The 19,141-nt window shown below is 40.7% G+C and overlaps 2 protein-coding genes across 2 annotated transcripts in view; both read right to left on the reverse strand.

The window, feature by feature from the left end:
- Positions 1-546: 546 nt before the first annotated feature.
- On the reverse strand, positions 547-3,027 carry Cer1 (cerberus 1, DAN family BMP antagonist). Its single transcript, XM_051187965.1, has 2 exons — positions 2,513-3,027; positions 547-855 (listed from the first exon to the last, which is right to left on the reverse strand). The coding sequence occupies exons 1-2, from the start codon at positions 3,017-3,019 to the stop codon at positions 547-549; spliced, it is 816 nt and encodes a 271-aa protein (XP_051043922.1). The 5' UTR covers positions 3,020-3,027.
- Positions 3,028-17,615: 14,588 nt separating this feature from the next.
- Positions 17,616-19,141, reverse strand: part of Frem1 (FRAS1 related extracellular matrix 1) — a 143,388-nt gene continuing 141,862 nt past the window's right edge. Inside the window, exon 37 of the mRNA XM_051188116.1 lies at positions 17,616-18,165. Within this exon, the coding sequence (XP_051044073.1) occupies positions 17,966-18,165 (200 nt within the window). The 3' untranslated portion in view covers positions 17,616-17,965. The remainder of the gene's footprint in view (positions 18,166-19,141) is intronic.

The following is a 19,141-nucleotide window of genomic DNA, read 5'->3' on the forward strand; positions in this document are numbered from 1 at the left end:
AGTGCCTGAGCCCCCTCCATGTATAAACTTCTAAGAGTACCATCCATTTTCCTTCTTCAAAGTCAGGTAACAAACAGTACCTGATTTTTTGGGGGGTGGGTACAAAAAAAGAAAGAAAAAAACTTGGGCCATCAAGCAAGCTGCTTCCCACATCTGAGGCAAAAGCCATTCAATAGAATCAAAATATGTCCTAAATCTCACAGGCAGCTTCGAAGTATGCAAAATCCTTTTAGAAATTCCTTTAACTGAGATCTAGGTGTTACAGTGTATGCCTGAAATCCCAGCACTCATAAAGTGGATCTGGAGTTTAAAGTCATCCCTAGCCATATAGCAAGTTTGAGGCCAGTGCAGAATACATAAGACCCTGTCTAAACACAAGTGAAAAAAAAAAAAAAAAACAAGGGGGGGGGAAGACTATTTCCCCTTTATGTAACCACAACAAAGGCATAAGACCTTGTCTAAACACAAGTGGGGGAAAAAATGGAGTTGGACCTATTTGCCATTATGTAAGCACTTTTTCTGTTGAGATTTTGTTTTCCAAGGTAATCATGGGATAGCTTTTGGAGCCGAAAGTCCAGGGATGAAGTACTGGGAATCAGCCAGCGGGAAGTGCCTCTCTCCATGTTCTGTCTTTGTCATGCACTGGCATTCTTCCACTTGCATCACCATCTTGACTACGGGGGTTGGGCTAGTGCAGTTCATCCTCAAGCGCACGGTGGTGAATTTGGTGGGTGAGCAGTGGGAGCAGAAGTTGTAGGGATGTGACTTGGCTCCGGGAAAATGAATGGACCCGCACTTCCCAAAGCAAAGGTTGTTTGGAACAACAGCTTTTTCACAGTCTTCATGGGCAATTGTCTGAAAGGCAAACAGATTAGGTCACCTCAAGGCACTTCATATCACTTGTGACCCAGAAGGATGATAATGAATAATCTAAGTTGGGAATGCGCTTTGTGATATCCCAGAGAGTCCATTAGGGGCAAGGCTGCCTCATCAAAGCTTTCTTTATTGAGTAACTCATTAGTTAGCCTCTAGAAAGCCTTAAGTTAGCATGAAAACAATTCCCACTATAAACAGCATTCTTTAAAGAATTTTCACCTAGATGGCTATAACCAAGTGGAAGCAAAAAGCTACAATGGCACCCTTCTTATTTAACCACCATACCCCACCTTTCCATTTCCCATAGTGCATTGTGTACAGCAGCTTCTCAATAAATATGGGTCACTTAATCATGGACTAGGCCAGATACCATGAGTTTAAGTCTGTCCTACTTTATTTGAGCTATAAACCATTCAAATCTACAAAGCAGCAGAGTCACAACATATATGTCTATGTTATATCATCTTTGCTGCTTTCTCATAACCTCATAAAACAGTTTGTGTGTGTGTGTGTGTGTCTTTTAAAATAGCTGAGTCAAGCTCCTTAATTTTAATTTAATTTAATTAATTTAATAGAATTAAAAGGTAAGGCTTTCAAAAGAAACTTGATTGCCCGAGTCCTAGGAGCAACTTTCTAATTGCACATGGGCCAGCAAAGCAGATATTATTACTTGATGACTGACTTGTCAATGCTCCACAGTCAATTGCCTTAGAATACTGCCTACTTAATTGGGTGCTGTTACTAGACTGTAAAATTTTAGTCTCTCCTGTGCTGCTTCTGCTTCAGTGTCTTTTTGATACATTCTCTCTATTTTAATTTAGCATTTGGAATGTAGGTGTTGCTAGCTCTGGGGGAAGCAGAATAGTAGAATGTTCCTTTGTCTTAATAGTGCAGAACTCATGGTCACTATAAATTAGCCAGCAGAAGTTAGGAAGTAGGAGAAGGAAAGAGATGTGATTTCACATTAAGGTTATTTTTGAAAATCTATGAGAGACATAAATTACACTCTAAACTATGTTTTGCTATCACAATGCCAAGAAATGATAGTGAGGATCACAACATAGAGTTTCTGCAGGAACATTTTAAATGTCAAATAGTTTTAGCAACTATTAAAGAAAACATTTGTGAACCTGTGTAGTAGTAAGGTGTGAGCATCAGAGATTAATGTAGGGGCCCCCAGGGAGATACCCAGGATACCCTACCTTACCTCCAGTTTGATTTACATGCTTTCCTATATCTCTATGAATATGGAGATGATCTGCAAGGTAGTTCTGGCAACTGCTCTACACTCCCAGTTTCTTAACTGAGAGCATACTCTTACTTTTCTGTATGGATAATATCCCATAAAATTATACACATTCAACAAATCTTTGTGCCTTCAAAATGATGACTACCGACACTTACCATGCCACCATGCTAGTACCAAGCATTTCCAGCACTCAATGGAGTTGTGGGAAGGAAATGAGGGAAACAGAAATACATTCACATTTTGCCAAATGCCACAATGAATACCCAAGGACCAAATGTAGAATTAGGCAAGGCATGGACTTTAGTCAGCCTCTTCTCATCCTGTCATTTGTCCTAGCTGTCCCCAAGTCTTGCAGACTCTTGGCTGCTTTTCCCCCAGAATGCATACCTGGTTGAAGGGCACTGTCCTGCAGGTCTCCCGGTGTACTTCATGGCTTTTGATGGGCAAGATGACCCCCTGGGAGGCTGGACTCTTTCTGAACATGAAGCGATGCCAGAATTTCTTGGCTTCTTCCTGAAGAGGTGATCTCTCTGCTTTCCTCTCAGCTGCTGACTGAGTGTGGGCCTGGATTCCCAATGGGACATGCTCATTTTCCACATCCTTTGTGGGGTGAAGCTCTGTCTCGGGTTTCTTCCAGAGTCTTCCGAACCTGGACAGCATCTTCTCTCTCTGCCTCTGGCCTTCCTCAGCCAGGCTGGCACCTATGAGATGTGGCAGTGCCACGAACAGATCTGGCCTGTCTTCTGCCTCCTCTTGGTTAGCCATGGGGAGAACTCTGTGACTGCTTTCTAGGGGCACAAAGGAAAGGGGGCTCTGACTCTGGCAGTCATCCACACATCGGCCTGCTTTCCCCAGAGGCAGAAGCACAAGCAACTGAACTAAGAGGAGATACATTCTACCAGGGCCCATGAGATTAGGTTCACAGATGGTCGGCCCAAAGGAGAGGCTTTTCTCTGCAGGACTGCAGCCAGGACATCCCATATATGCTACCTGCCTGGTAGAACGGGAGGCGGGTGGTCAGCAGGCAGGCAAAGCAAACACATTAAGCAAACACATTAAGTGTTTGCTTACATTATGTAGTGCTAATGGTGTCCTGCCTTCTTCATTTTGGCTCTGTATTTTTGAAGCCCCCAGGGAAAGTCTGAGACCCAGGGGTTAATTAGCTGGTGGTTTAGGTGTTGTCTGAGACTTTTGAGTGGCTGTACCGGCAAAAACAGCTTGCTCTTTGTCTGAATTCCTCATCATTGTCATTAGAAGATAAAAACAGAGAGCCAGCTAACATTTGCTGCACATCTGTCTAGAGTTGGGGTAGAATAGACACCGGGCCTCCTGTGTTTACTAGGGAAGAGTTGCAGGCAAAACAAAACAAAGGGCATGTTAAGCGAAAGACCAGGCCTTCAAAGGAGAGAGACAGAGACAGAGACACACACAGAGAGAGGGGTCTGCCACAATGCTTAGGAAAGGATTTAGTTTTGTTTCACAGCAGCCCCCTTTACCTTCTCTATGCCCACATGTGGATTGAAGCTATTGGTCACAGCCGAGTTAAGGGAATGCATCATCCCTATCCACACGTGGATACTCCGAATTCTAGAACTAATCCTTTCACATTAAAAAAACAAACGCCAAGTGCCAAATTTCACAACTGGCCAGAGATCAGTAAATTCTTCCAGTTGTTTACAAATTTCTCCCCAGGATCTCAAGTGATATAGCTGACAGCTCATCAATCAAGAAGGATAATGTGTCTCTCAAGCCACTTCATCATTCTTCTTTTTCTTTCTTTCTTCCTTCCTTCCTTTCTTTCTTTCTTTCTTTCTTTCTTTCTTTCTTTAACTGAGCTAGGCTTGAGAATGTGGACTACAAACCCAGACTTGGTCAATTTGGGGATGAAGCTGGAGTTGGGGGGGGGGTCCTTACCTTCCTGAATCCACATCTGCCCTAATTCTAAGTGATTGGTGATCAGATTCAATAAAGACTGAGACCAACACAATTCTTCAGGGACCAAGGAGGTGAGTGGCAAATGACAACTTGAAACTAGGCCAGGGTACAGGAAACATACCAATATCTTGGTACCAATATCTTGGAATTAGGCCCTATTCGCCTATAGCATCCTAACTGGGAAACAACGCACTTGCTTATCTTCCTTGGCTCTCATTTGCTTATCTGTCTTGCCCCCTTAATTTGGTCTCCACATGCCTTCCTTTTGCTAGCAGAATGCACTCTCTTCTTGTTTAGCATGCAGCCTTCTTTCTACAAGTTCCCCACTGTGATGTCTTTCCAGGCATTTGTGTTCTTGGTAGTCATTATCGAGTTCTATGAGGCAAAGCTTTACATAAGCTGTATACAAACTATATCTAAAAGGAGTATCATTTTACTAGAATTCTAAGAGATATGTATTTTACTTGTTCCAGATGCCCGCAGTACTTTCCCTAGTCTGGTACTGAAGGGATGCTGGTCTGTATCACAAGAACATTGATATTTGCCATTTATTTTAAATAGTCCTTTTAAAAGCTTGCTTGATACTGGAATTTCTTAGCACTCATCAGCCTCCCAATGCAATGTGCTTTCCACAGCAGCCATTAGGTCTTCTGGTAATACATTCGGTGTGAAAGCCAGCTAGGATACATTTCCTGTCTCCTCTTAGCTTCACCATTCAGTGACTTAAACTTCACTGCTGTCAGTTACTTACACAGGGTCCAGCGTGACCACACAGAGCACTAATCAGTGATTCTACTGGGGGGTCTCATCTTACCTGGTTCTGAAACCACTGGCTATTGGATACAGTTGGAACAATTTCTGTTGAATAGACATTCGTAGAAGACTTACTTTGTGGATGAAAAGTCAGGATCAATACTAAAAAATGACTAAACTGATTAAACCTGGCTCCTGTCTCCAGCAGGGGCACAGTTTCTCTAATTCTATTACTTCTGGGGATGTCAGTCACTTGCTTTTAATTTTCTTTTGGTCTTAACTTCCCCTCTTTGGGACCCAAATCTTGGTACTTATAAATGCCAGTGACAAAGCACTTCTGGGGAATTTTCCTTTTTGGCTCTTCTGTCTCTTCCTGCTGCTTAAACATGCAAATATCCTGACTGTCAAGAATCCTCCTGTGGGAGAAGCATGGGATGAAAGGCCATCTCCAGACCATCTCTTAAATCTAAAAATAGGGAGGCTCACCCTTTCTCAGTGCTGTACATTCTTGTCCATTCTAAAGCTCTGAATGTGACGTGCTAGCATTTCAACTGAAACACATGCATGGATATGTTGCTGCTTTCAGAGGAAAGGGGTGACCTCTGTTGGTCTTCAGTTGTCAAAGGCATCTCATCTGGCCATTTGGATGAGCCAATTGCAGGCAGGTCTGGAGAAGACATCTAAAAGAAGCAGGAAGCTGTCATGGAAAAAGAGCATTACAAACTATTGGTGTGCTCTGTACCAACTATCACAAGGAAAGAAGCCTAAACTGAAATGGGTCCACCCAAGAGGCTAAATCCACTCCATGAACCCACATAAGTGAGAGAGCCATAGCAGCAAGTTTCAGAATTCACTCATTTCATCTGGCCATGCACACAAGGCATGCTCTGATTCTGCTCTAATTTGACCTTGTTTTCAGGGAAGTCACATGTCTTTTGCAGCTGTAGAGCCCTTTATGAAGATACCTAGTGAAGTGTGTTTCCGTATGCCAGTGGCATTTCTACAGCACATAGAAGAAAGGTAGCTTTCACATAGGTGAAAGTCAACCACTCCAAAAAAAAAAAAAAAAAAAAAAAAAAAAAAAAGTGTGAAGGGCCTCACAACTGCCTGCTAGAGATCTCTGTTCTCATGGAGTCTCTAAAGGAAGCTGGAAAGGCATGGAGTGCTTGCTCCCTGCCTGAGGTTAGGCAGAGGCCAATTCTTCCCTGAAAGTCTTTTCCTCAAATCAACAGGAAGTGAGAGGCCAGTATTGAGACAGAAAAACGTGTGTGAGCTCAATGGGATGACTAAGAGATGGAAAAGGAAATTCAGGATGACAGCTTTGTGTGAGAAATCTATTAGGTTATAGGGCATTCCCTCATTACTACATTTCCTCAAGACATAGGATAGCAGTAGAATCATACGGATATCAGAGTTTTTAAAGTGCAAAATAAGGCAGAATCTTTTTTAATATTTAATTTAGTTTTTGTTACTCTGTGAATGTGTGTGTGTGTGTGTGTGTGTGTGTGTGTGTGTGTGTGTGTGTGTGTGCATGCCCTAAAGGGTGAAGGTCATTCTCTTCTACCACGTTGGTCCTGGGATGAAACTCAGGTCATGAGACTTATCTGCAAGAGCCATCTTTCCAGCCCTTTTTTCTTATTTTTCAAACAAGGAGAAAGATAGGGTAAGTGGTTTCTCATCAAACCATTGTTTCAATAATTTAGTAAGTTACTTAAAATATACAACTATTTCTAACATCATCTTCTGACCCATTTTATGGAAAGCACATATCCAGAAGCATGCCCTTCCCCAATTCTGCTCCATGCCCTGGACTCATTCACTTATTTGATCATCCATCCATCCATCCATCCATTCATACAATGTATATGTGAGTATCAACACTGTAGAATTGTAGGGGCTAATGTCCATGGCTAGTAGATGTTGTGATATGTAGTGTTATTTAATTTAATAGAAGTGTTATTTAATCAAAATATAAGAAAACTTTAGGCAGACACCATTATTAATCAGGCTCTATCAACTATTCCCAAATGCCAAAACACCTTGAATTACATATTGCTTCTCTTAGTTTTATTCAATAGGTATTCACTGAGCACAAGGAAATATAGTAGACATTATATAACCTTTCTTTCTTTTTGAATAGGTCAGAAGTAACCAGATTCAACAATACAAAAATATTCCACAATAAAGTGTGAGTCTTCCCCTGGTTCCTCTTCCCTCATAGACTGCCTGTCCTTGCTATGATCAACTGTTATCTGAGTCTGTGAATAGTTTTCTTTGGGCACTGCTCGTCTCTAGACTTTACCAAGGACTATACTGCCTCTTTGCTTGTCATTCTGGGTGACCTCTGTGTCCACAGGGATGGATTGTGACCCTGTTATGTTGATAACATGTTATTGTTATCATATGGCTGCTCATTCAGTCCTGTCTTGTTTGTGGCTTCAGTGCTTACACTCACCTAGTCCTGCTTTATCACCATACCAACACAATTCTAACCAAATAATGTTTGTGTGAACATTTATTTAGCATCTGTCACTACTCTAGATTTTAGAGTCTGAAAAAGATCAATAGATGTTCTTGTCCCCATCTCAGGACATAAGTCAGTTCCTTTCACAGTGTAAAAGCTCAGCACTGGTTTAGTGAATGGACGAGGTCATCAACTGACTTGTATCTATGAATCTTCTGGTCCTTGCTTCCTCTACCATCCAGCTTGAATTCCATGCTTCATAACTTTGGATTGCCATACTGCTGTCTATGCCCTGCCTTTTACAAATACCAACCCTGGAGACAAGAAGCTATTCACTTTTCCTGGGCCCATGGCTACAGCACAACCATACTGCTGCCAGGGACAATGGGAAGATGGGACAAATTGGTTCTGTACAACATACCTTTCTCTCAATTCTGCTTAGCACTCTATTAATACTCTAGCCATCTCTTTTTTTTTTCCAGATAAGCTTAAACTTTAATTGTCTCAGCCCTTTGATTGCTCTGTCCTGTCCTCGTTTTCATTATTCAAAGAGAGAGACAGAAGCTGCCAGATAAGAGTTTCTCACATGTGACCTCGAACCCTGCAAGCTTAGTGTCTTCTTGCTTGTCCCCCAGAATCACATCCTCTCCACATGTCACAGAATAACCTCATGGCAATCTCTCCTAGTTACCTCCATTAGCATTTTCATTATGTTGGATAACCTCAAACTCTTTCGAAATGTCTCCTGAATCCATAAAAGCTTTCATGTTCTTCCCTCCAATGTTCTCATCTGCTTTCACAACTCAGCAATGTGAACATCTATGTTCTTACATACCCACCCACTGATGTCTGGCCTCTATGTCTTCAAAACCCCCTCCCTCCTTTGAGGACCGTTTCTGCCTTCCTGCACACTCAGCAACATTTAAGTTATATTTCATGAAGCCAGTCCTCAGTAGACTAAGGGCAGAAATGAGCATCAGAAAGAGAGTAAAAAGCCATGAGAATCTCAAAGCTTTAAGTTACAAGAGCAGCCTGCTGCCAGTCTTGAGAAAGGTGTTTTCTATATAATCTAGGTAGACCTTCCACTCTGAGTGCTGGAACTGGAAGTGTGTGCCTCGACTTGGACTAGTTCCTTCTTTATTCACTCTTTAATAACAGAGCTGGGTTTAACTAAGATCCTTGTGTATCTTTTTAACTACAGAGAGATGACTATTCAGGGTAAGGACTACCATTTCTGAGGTCTGCAGTATTCAAAACTCCAAGCACAGACATTTTATTGAACACGTTTTCTGTTTCATTTCTTTTCCTGGCCCAAGCTCTACAGTTAGCTTCGTGCATGTTTGTTTCAACCTCCCAAACCTAACAGCAATATGGATGGAAACTTCTGAAGAGAGTCTGGCTGTACTACTGTGCTTTCTGAGAGGGGTCTCTGTCCTAAAGGACTTAGCCTTAATTCTTCATGCTTAGACTCTATTTTAAAATCAAATTTCCACTCAATCTGGAAGGATTCAAAATAAACCATTCTTTATTTCCCAAGCTGGCTGCATCTCAGAGTAGGTATCTGAACTTTGTCATACTGCCACAGTTCATAGAGAACTCTCAGGGGAAGGATTTTGACACTCCTAAGAAAGGTAACTCAGGCAGGAGGACGATGTGCCTGCCAGGTAATGCTAGGCAGCTTGTCCGTTGTTGTGCCCCAGTTGGATGATGGAGGTGGTGTATCACCAACACAGAGTGCAGGGGGCATCTGTCTGAAAACTGTTCCCCTCCTGGCTGCCTTGCCAGTTTCTGCTTATACAATGCAGGCAGCTTGGGGGAGCCATATTGTCCCTATAAGCTCATAACACATGGACAAATGATTAAAAACACATGGAAAACAGTTCCGAAGCTAAGCTGCAATTCAGATGGGACGGAAAATCAACTTGCAAAGCTTTCAGCTGACTCAGGGCCAAGTGTAGGACAGAATGCAGGAGGAGTTGCCAAAAGAAAGGAAAGTTGTGCGTGTGTGTTGGGGGGGAGGTACAAATCATGGATCAGAAACCTAAAACAATGACGCCTTGTATTGATAGCACTTCTCCAAGGCTCTCCAAGAGCAGGCACCAGCATCAACTCTTTGAAAATATTAAAACCTTCATCTCATGAAAGGTTTTGGACAGATTTATATTTTCTACCCTCTATAAATAAAAGTTGGCTTTACTATCTTGGCAACACCTATGCAGAAACATAATCTTAAGTATCTGTAATGTAAATATTAAAATATTACATATAATATTACTTCTAGGTGTGGGAATTAAGTAACAAGATGGCAGGAGACAAACTTAAAAAAAAAAAAAAAACCCAAAACAGCAATAATAAAATGGAAAACCAGAAAAAAACCTTCAGGCCAGGTTTGGCCTTATGCTGCTGCTTGCCTGAGCCTGGGCCCAGGTGACCATAAACTCAGGAAGGCTAAGATATATTTACACAAAGTTCAGCTTAACTTAATACAAAACCCTAAGAAGGCTTACCGTATCTGCTTACTAAAATGACCTGGGTTCTGCTGGTTAGGGAAGCAATGGTTGATGGTATTTACTGGGATAATTTCCCTGCTGCTCTTCCTCTTAATTAGCTTCTACCCCGAGTCCTTCCTCACCCCCACATAGGCTCAACCACTGTTCTTTCCATGCATAGCCCTATTTAGATGATTATTATTTGATGCATGATCTATAAATATAACCTTTTCAGTTCATGCAGCAATTGTATATTTAATGCCAATGCCGAAAGAAATTTCACTGATGTGACTCCAGAAGCCATGATCAGAAAATAGTTAACACCCAAGTTCAGCCCATTAGCACAGCAAACACTCCTGCCAGGTGAGACATCATCCCTTCATTTAGTTCTTATTAGAAGGGGATTTGTGCATCACAGCTCTTGTCTAAAAGCAAGGCATCCTGGAACTTTCAAAGAGGGTTTTCTTAGTCATCTGGATGTCTCCTAAAAACAGTTCCACACTGAACACAAATGCCTTAACACATGGGAAAGTTATCACTTGTATTACAGAACCTTAAAACCCCAGTTCTCACCCCCCACTTCCTCCTCCTGGCTGTAGTTAGTCACTGGTGTGATTCTGAGAATAATTATGCTAAGTGAAAGAGAGGGGCAAAAATAGTAGAGTGCATATGTAGTCCATTTATAGAAAACTTATAGAAGTTATAAGCAAATCTATAGCGACAGAAAGTCAACCAGGTATTACCTTGGGATGGGGAAAGCAAACTGGGAGGATCAAGAGACTGAAAAGGGACATGAGTAAAGTTTTGAGAGAGGTGGATGTATTTGCTATCTTAATTATAAGAAATGACATGAACATATTATGCCAAATGATACATGTTAAATGTATAACTTATTATTTGTCAATTATAAACAGTGTCAATAAAGTTTCTTAAAGAAAAAAGAACTGTAGGAGGTGACACATATATTTAATCCTAGCACTTGAGAAGCAGAAGCAGGAGGATCAAGAGTTCAAGAGCATCCTTGGGTATACAAGGAATTCTAGACCAGTTTGGGCTACATAAGACCCTTTCTTCTCTCTCCCTCTCACACACACACAGGGGGTGGGGAGGAGTCTCTCATGAATATAGACAAAAAATGTCTGAAAAACTCTTACCCAGCAAACCAAGAACATGTGCAAATGGATAATATGTCTCAGCCAAAACACCTCTGAGAGAAGGAAAGGACAAGCCAAAGATTGGAAGAAAACATTTTATTATGCAGTGTAAAACACAAGATCAAGAATTTTTAATAGGGCAGAGATCTGAAAAGATATTTTACAAAAGAAAATATATAGATAGCAAATACACACATGACAATATGGCCATGACCATTAGCCACCAGAAAACACCAACTTAACCCATGGAGTGGTAGAACTACAGGTGTAATAGACACAGATCACCACAGTAAGTGCTGGTGAACACACGGAGGGGCTGAAATACTTGGGCTCTTCTGATAGGAATGGAAAATTGAGTGCCCACTTTGGAAAACAATTTTGTGGTTTCTTAGAAGCCGAAACATACACTACATGATCCATCGTTGTACTTCTAGGTATTCATGTAAGGGAAAAGATAGCATACTGTCCATTAGAGACTAACACATGAATGTTCATAGCAGTTTTATTTGGAACAGCCTCAACTCTAAACGGCCTACACATCCACTATTGTGTACGCAAGTGAATAAGCTATATGGGTATCTTTATAAAAGAACAAAGCAAATGAGTTTTTGACATAACAAAGATCAGAAAAGTTCAAACTACCCATTCAAACACTTTACTTTGAAACACAATTTCAAGTTGTATATTTTTTTTATTGAATTTTAACAGTTTGTGTTTTCTGAGAATTTATCCATGTTGTTTAAATTGCTGGATTTATTCTACTAAACTATTCATGATATGCCCCATTATTGTGAGAATTGCTATAGATCTTAGTGATGCTACATGCCTCATTCCTGGTATTGGTAATCAATGTCTTTCCTTCCTAATCAGACTGGCCAGAACTTTACATACCCTTACTTTTCAAAGCACCATTTGGTTTCACCGATACAGCCTACTATTCTTCACTCTTTTTCTTGGAGTGCTGGGATGGAACCAAGACATTTCACATGCTAGAGAAGCCTTCAACACTGGAGCCTGTGGAGTTTTGAACCATGTATTTACTATATAGCACAGAATTAGTCCTAAACTTGGAATCCTCCTGCCTCTGCCTATGTACTCCTGGCATTCCTCCATGTTCTAGTATGACATGTGTTCATTCCTTACTTTTGGCCTCCTCCTTGTCCACTTTTCTTCTGTTGAGACAGAGCCTCACTATGTAGTCCTTGCTAACCTGGAACTTGCTGTGTAGATTAGGTTGGCTTTGAATTCACAAAGATTTGACTGTCACAGCCTCCCGAGTGCTCAGATGAAAGGCATGTGCCACCACACCTGGCCTATTTCTTCTTATGAAGGTAGAAGGGGGGATATTAAATAAGATCTATCTTTGTTTTTAATATAAGGTCTCACTATCATAAAATTTCCCCTGAGCACTGCCTTAATGGCACCCCACAAAGATATATTTTCACCTCTATTCAGATGAAAATATTTCTAATTTTTTTATTTTATCCATAAAATAAGTGTATAATGTAGTGAGTGAGTAACTACACGGGGAACCTTCCAGAAACATTTTTTTTTGTTACTGATTCCTATAATCCCATTATATCCAGGGATTATATTATACTAGGCTTGAAAATATACACACACTTTATTTTTATGCCCTAAAACTTTGTCTGCCTTGGCAAATGTTTCACATGCACTTAAAGGCAGACTCTGATACTTCTGGATGGTTCCAGAAATCTCGGTTTTGTTAGTGTAGTTAGCGGTGTCCACATTTCTGCACCGTCATTGATATCCTCACTACTCATTCTATTAATTTTAACGAAAGGTGTATTGACATATCTGACATGTGAATATAGACATATTCATTTCTCTTCTGCCAACTTTTGCTTTACATATTTTCCAACTTTGTTGCCAAATGCATATTTGTTTCAGATCACAAGGCTTCCTTAATGATTGATCCCTTATCATTATGAACTAATCTTTGTTATCCTTGGCAATATAATTTGCTCTAAAATTTATGCGCACACGCACACACACACACACACACACACATGCCACTCCTACTTTGACTGGTTTAAGGTGGCATATCTTTTTCAACTCTTTTACTTTCCATGGTTTTGAGTGTCTTAAAGGCAGCATGTAGTTGGGTCTGAACATGTTTTTCTATACAGCAAGTTGAGCCAGACTGCCTTTTGAAGGGAAAATGCAGATGGAGAGAAGAGGGGGAGGAGCACTGTGCCGTGCTCCTTGGAAACTGTTCCGCTCCTTGGAAACTGTTGCAGGTACCACAAGGCCACAGATAGAAGAGTTGGTTGATCTTTGTTCCTTTCTGTCTTAAGATAAACTAACTTTTATTACCTAGCAGAGTTTGGGACCTATAAACACTGTTCAAAATGAATAGTTACGTGTAAGTTATGAGGACAGTATATTCATTTCCTGCACGAACTTACTCCAAAGGCTTGTAAAATTAACTTCATGAAAATCATGGTGTTCTGGACATTGCAGACATCCAGATACACTCTGCTGTTAGTAGTGTTCTTTGCCACAATTAATGGGGAGGGAAGAGAAGGAGATCAGCAAGGCAACCTTGCCAATCTAGAATGATGTCAAATTTAGCCCATGAACCAATGATACAAACAAGCAAACAAAATCTGGCTGAGCGTCAGTCAGGCAATACAACGGAAGGTATAACTGAGTAAGTCAGATAAACACATAGCAAATCCCACATCCCATTTCCAGCTCTTGAAAATGAATTTTATGTGGAGATTTTTCATAGCATTTCAGTTTGGAATTCATCGACTTAGGGTTTCTCTTTTAGGCTGAGGATGTAGGTCAGTAACAGTGTGCTTATCTAATGCCTGCTGGTTTTAATTTTCAGCACCTCAACAAATTATAAAATAAAATATTCACTTCAATAGTTTTTATTGTATTCTGGTATTGTGTAATTGTCAACACTACCTAATCCTGAGTATTTCCATCCCCTCAGAGGAAATTCTTTACCTATTGTTAATCAGTATCAACCCCTCAAGTCCTCTACCCTCTGGCCCACTTTGGGTTTATGGATTCGCCTATTTTGGGCATTTCATATAAATAGGATCATACAATAAATGATTTAGGGTGTGTTTTTCATAAATTTTATAACACTATTGAAAGACATTGTACTAGAATACAATAAAGCCAACTGAAATACTATTGGAAGAGATTATGCCTATTATTTGTGTGTGTGTGTGTGAGAGAGAGAGAGAGAGGGAGGGAGAGAGAGAGAGAGAGAGAGATAGAGAGAGAGAGAGAGAATGTATGCACATACACATAGAGGCCAGTACGAAATAGAAAATGGCCAGTGTGTGTGTGTGTGTGTGTGTGTGTGTGTGTGTTTGTCTGTGTCTGTGTGTGTGTGTGTCTGTGTGTCTGCATGCATAGAGGCCAGAGTTGTTCAGGAGTTGTCCACCTTATTTTGAGACAGTGCCTCTCACTTGGACCTAGTCTTATCCATTAGACTGGCCTTGCCAGAGAGCCCAGGGACATTCCAGTCTCCACCTTCCAAGGACTGGGTTATAAGCATAAGCCCCCACTCTGGCTTGTTACTTGGGTGCTGGTTAAGAACACTGGTCCTTGAAAGAGAAAGGAAAAAGAGGAGGGGAGAGGAGGGCATGAGGGAACAGGAAGGTTGAGTCAGGTAAAGAATAGGGGAGCAAGAAAAGAGATACCATAACAGAGGGAACCATTATAGGTTTAAAGAGAAATCTGCCACGAGGGAAATGGCCAGAGACCTACAAGGATGACCCCAAGTAACAATCTGAGCAATAGTGAAGAGGCTACCTTAAATGCCCTTCCCTGATATTGAGATTGATGACTAACTTATATGCCACCCTAGAGCCTTCATCCAGTAGCTGATGGAAGCAGAAGCAGACAACCACAGCTAAATACTGAGTCGAACTCCTGGAATCCAGTTGCAGAGAGAAAAGAGTGATAAGCAAAGGGTCTAGACCAGGCTGGGGAAATCCACAGAATCAGCTGACCTGAACGAGAGTGAGCTTATGGACCCCAGTCTGACAGCTAGAAAACCAGCATAGAACCGATTCAGACCCCCTGAACATGGGTGTTAGTTAGGAGGAATGGGAAATCTATGGGGCCTCTAGTAATGGACCAATATTTATCCCTAGTATACGAATGGACTTTAGGAGACCACTCCTCATAGAGGGATACTTTCTCAGCCTAGACACATGGGAGAGGGCCTGGGCCCTGCTCCAAATGATATGACAGATTTTGAAGATCCCCTGTGGAAGGACTCACCTTCCCTGTGGAGTAGAAGGGGATGGGATGGGGGTTGGGAGGGAGACAGGGTAGGTGAGGAAGGTGAGGGAACTAAGATTGACATGTAAAACAAGCATTTCAAATTTAAATAAATATTATCATTAAAGAAGAACACTGGTCCTCATAGTCATAGAAAGATGTTACTCATTGAACTATGTCTCCATCCTGCTGCCTATCATTTCTAAGATGTCAGTCCTGATGCTGGTTTCACATTGTGAGATCAGAGGATCTCAGTGAGAGACTGTCTTTAAAAAGCAAATACTATGACAGAAATAAAATAATAGCTGTGAGGCACCATAAAAATGTAAAACATGAAAAACTAAAGGTATAACATCTGACAATTAGACATTTATTTTATTGATTTTGATACAACACTAGTACAGTACATTGAATATGCTACTTTATTACAGAAATTAGCACCAGTTGATGGTTTAAATTATACAGAACCATAGTGTTTGTTAAAGTACATACGTATTTGATTTTAAAAAAAAATAGAAATACAAATAAATGTTACTCAGTTTGCTTTTACCACTGCAGGGAAAGAGAGGAAATGATAAACTCCAGTTTTTGATTTATCATTAGTAAATATACACTATGTGTTATTTAAAGATCAAATTTCAGAACATTTTGACAAGTTATATACTATTGAGCTGCACGTACATCCTTGCACATAGGAAGTTCCGGAGTGGACGTTCCAGTTAGAGGAGAAGGGCTAGGGACAGTCTGATGGCACCTCCTCATGTCCTTCCTGGGTTCTCTCATCTTCAGCCATTCCTACTCAACCCTGACAGTCCTGTCATACCCAGAATCCAAGCGTGCCTGAATTTGCATGTTCTTTCAATCACTTAGACCTGATTTCTCAATTAGATAAAGTTTTTATGATCAGGAAAGTTTCAAAATGGTCTATTCCTGATTGATTAAAAAAAAATCAAACCATTCTCCCTCTATGCTAAACATTTGCAATTACAGCCATGCCACTTTCACTGAAGTAACGTGTAATAAACCGGCCATGCCAGCCAGATTGAGCATGGTTGGCATACTTCTGTCTTTCCAGCTTTATATAGTGTACACAGCTTGAGAATGAATTCCTCACTATCTGAACTGGCTGATCCATCCTCTTCATTTTACCCTGAATCCCACCTTTGCATAAGACAGAAGCCAGTCAGTGACAAGGAACTTGGCTGGAGCCAGAGTGGAGGAAGGGTTTGGCCTGTTTTGGTTAAACACCGGAGGGTCCTTATGTTACACATATCTTTGCATTTTACTGTCTACCGAGGACTCCAGACCTGCAATTACATCTGGATTTCAGTAAGAGACAGAATGTCTGAGTCTTATCCTGCCCTCTTTAGGTAAAATTTTCTATGAACTGAAACTTTGATAAATGGGCAGAAATGAAGCAAGCCTGTCATGTTTTATATCCAGGAACTGGAAAGACTTTCTTAAGCCATTTTTAGTGTCTATAACACTTGAGATATTATTATTCTATTTTTAAAAGTCTGCCCTAAAGCTCTAGTCTACATGAACACCTCATTTAATTCTAAAGTTACACTGGTGCTCATATGACAAGTTATATTTGGCACAGCCATACTTTTTAGTGATCATGAAAAGAAAAATTTTAAGAAACATTTCAAAAAGGACGTTCTGACTTCCTATAATTAACCCTGGGTTCCAGAAGGGATTGTTGAGAGATGCACAGCATGCTTCATTGCTACAAAAACATTTCACTCAGTTGAGTTTATAAATTAATAAGGATCCTTCAATTAAAGAATCTAGTTAGCAGAGCATCTCTGCAAATATTACAGATTTAAAGGCTCAAGGTCACATCAGCATCCTTCCCAAGACTGTGGGGTTTCAAAGGGTCTGTGTCCACCATTGTTCTCCTTTATTCAAAAGCATAGTTCATGGGGGTTCTTCAGAGGGAATAGAATTTTTTTGTGTGGGTCAACCAATTTGCATATTTACTCAGTATTCCAAAGGTCATCTAAAAATATTAGTCAGCACAGTAATTGGAGATGGAGATCCTGCTACTTCAAAATTCACATGACCTTGGAAGTCAGGGAAACCCAATATTCAACCAAGGAATGGCACACTGCCATGATTGCATTGGGGCAGAACATGTTTCATGAGCTCTATGGTCTGGTCTCTACAGTAGAGACAGATCCCTACCTCCATCTGGGCTCTGCAATAGAGGCAGGTCCCTGCCTCCACCTCACCAGACCTGTGCAGTTGAGTGTCCTCCTTAAAGACTCTTCTATTCAAAAGAGAGCTCCCTTGTCTACCCACAGCCTATAATTTTAAGTTTAACATTAAAAGAGCCCAAGGATACAAACCAACCTTTGGCACTCAACCTTAGTTTAATGGATCTGCAGTGCTAGCTTCAGAAACCAGACTCTGATAGGAGCACCGGAAACACTGATCTTTCTGGATGGACTCAACTGAGGTCTAGGAACAAAAGTATCTAACGTCCGAGGAAATTTGTACTACCTGAGAGTTGGCATAGGAAGAAGTATGAATCTTCTAGAAGAAGTAAATATTATAGTCTATAATACTGCAGGTGTTTATTTAGAAAAATATTGAGATGCAGAAATTATATCTCATTTTGAAAGACACATTCCTACACCCACCTTTCTAGGACTGTTGCTCTAGCTTCCATGTTTATTTGGTAGGCCCACAAAGACATACCCATCCAGTCACAACAATGCATTTCTAATGAGCAAATAGATCTTGTAAATAGACAGGTGAGAAATGTCATTCAGAGTTTCCTTGAGCACACAAAATTGTGAGCCTTGCCTTTACTACAGTTCTTTGATTGCCATTGTCCTCTTTTGTGAACCAAAACACAGCTCTTTCCAGGCCTTGGATGCTGAGGGGGCCCTCTCCTCCAGTTAGTAAATGCAACAGGTTCACCTCCAATCCACTCCCAGAGGCCAGTGCCTTCTTGGTTCTTCAAGCCTAATGTGAGCCAAGAGAACACACCAAATATTTTTATTACATTTAAATTTAGGAACCATGGCTATCCCATCCCTTTTCTTTTTCTACCCCTCCTTTCAGTACTGGTATTGAATTTATTTCTTTACACATGCCAGGCAAGTGCCTTTCTACTGGGCTAGGTCCCCTACTCTGCTCTGTTTTTTTTTTTTTTTTCTTCACTTTTTGAGTATGGTTTCATTACATTCCCCAGTTAGGTTTGAACATATGGTCTTCCTACCCCAGACCTCTAAACAGTTATAACTACAGGTGTGTACCACCAGACCTGTCTTAGTCCATGGCACTAAGCATAGTTATAAATGTGAGTCCCAGTTCTAGATCCAAGACTAGGACTTGGGGTTACAACATGACACACTTAGGAGCATTAGACTTTGGAGCCAAGCAGAGTCTGTGCTCTTTGGGTAGTTACTCACCCTTTCTGAGTTTTAGACCATTTAAAGAATGGTCGTAAAAACAGTATATGTAGTTCCGTTGAAGATTAAAGATGGCAGCCCATGTAAAACTCTTACCCTAGACAAAGCAACTGAAGAATGCTGAGAGTGGGAGAAACAGTGTTTCCAGCGAAGACACACTCAGGTGGTTATCTGACACCAACTGGTCAACCCTGAGTTTATACACATACAACTTAATGTTATATGGACCGAGAGGGTTGTATATTCAAGACTATATATAATTGTGTAATTATATAATTGTAGTGTGTGTATATATATATATATTTAAAGAAATAGAGGCCATGAATTTGAGAAAGAGCAAGTGGGGGGGGGTAGGGGAGTGTTGTGCAGAGGTTCTCAACCTCCCTAATGCTGTGCCCCTTTAATACAATTTCTCATGTTGTGGTGACATCTCCCCTCGCCCCATCATAACATTATTTCCACTGCTACTTTGTAACTGTAACTTTGCTACTGTTTTGGATTATAATGTTAATATCTTTTTTCTGATG

The sequence above is a fragment of the Phodopus roborovskii genome, unplaced genomic scaffold (assembly GCF_943737965.1).
Source record: "Phodopus roborovskii unplaced genomic scaffold, PHOROB, whole genome shotgun sequence".
NCBI classification, from domain to species: Eukaryota; Metazoa; Chordata; class Mammalia; order Rodentia; family Cricetidae; genus Phodopus; species Phodopus roborovskii.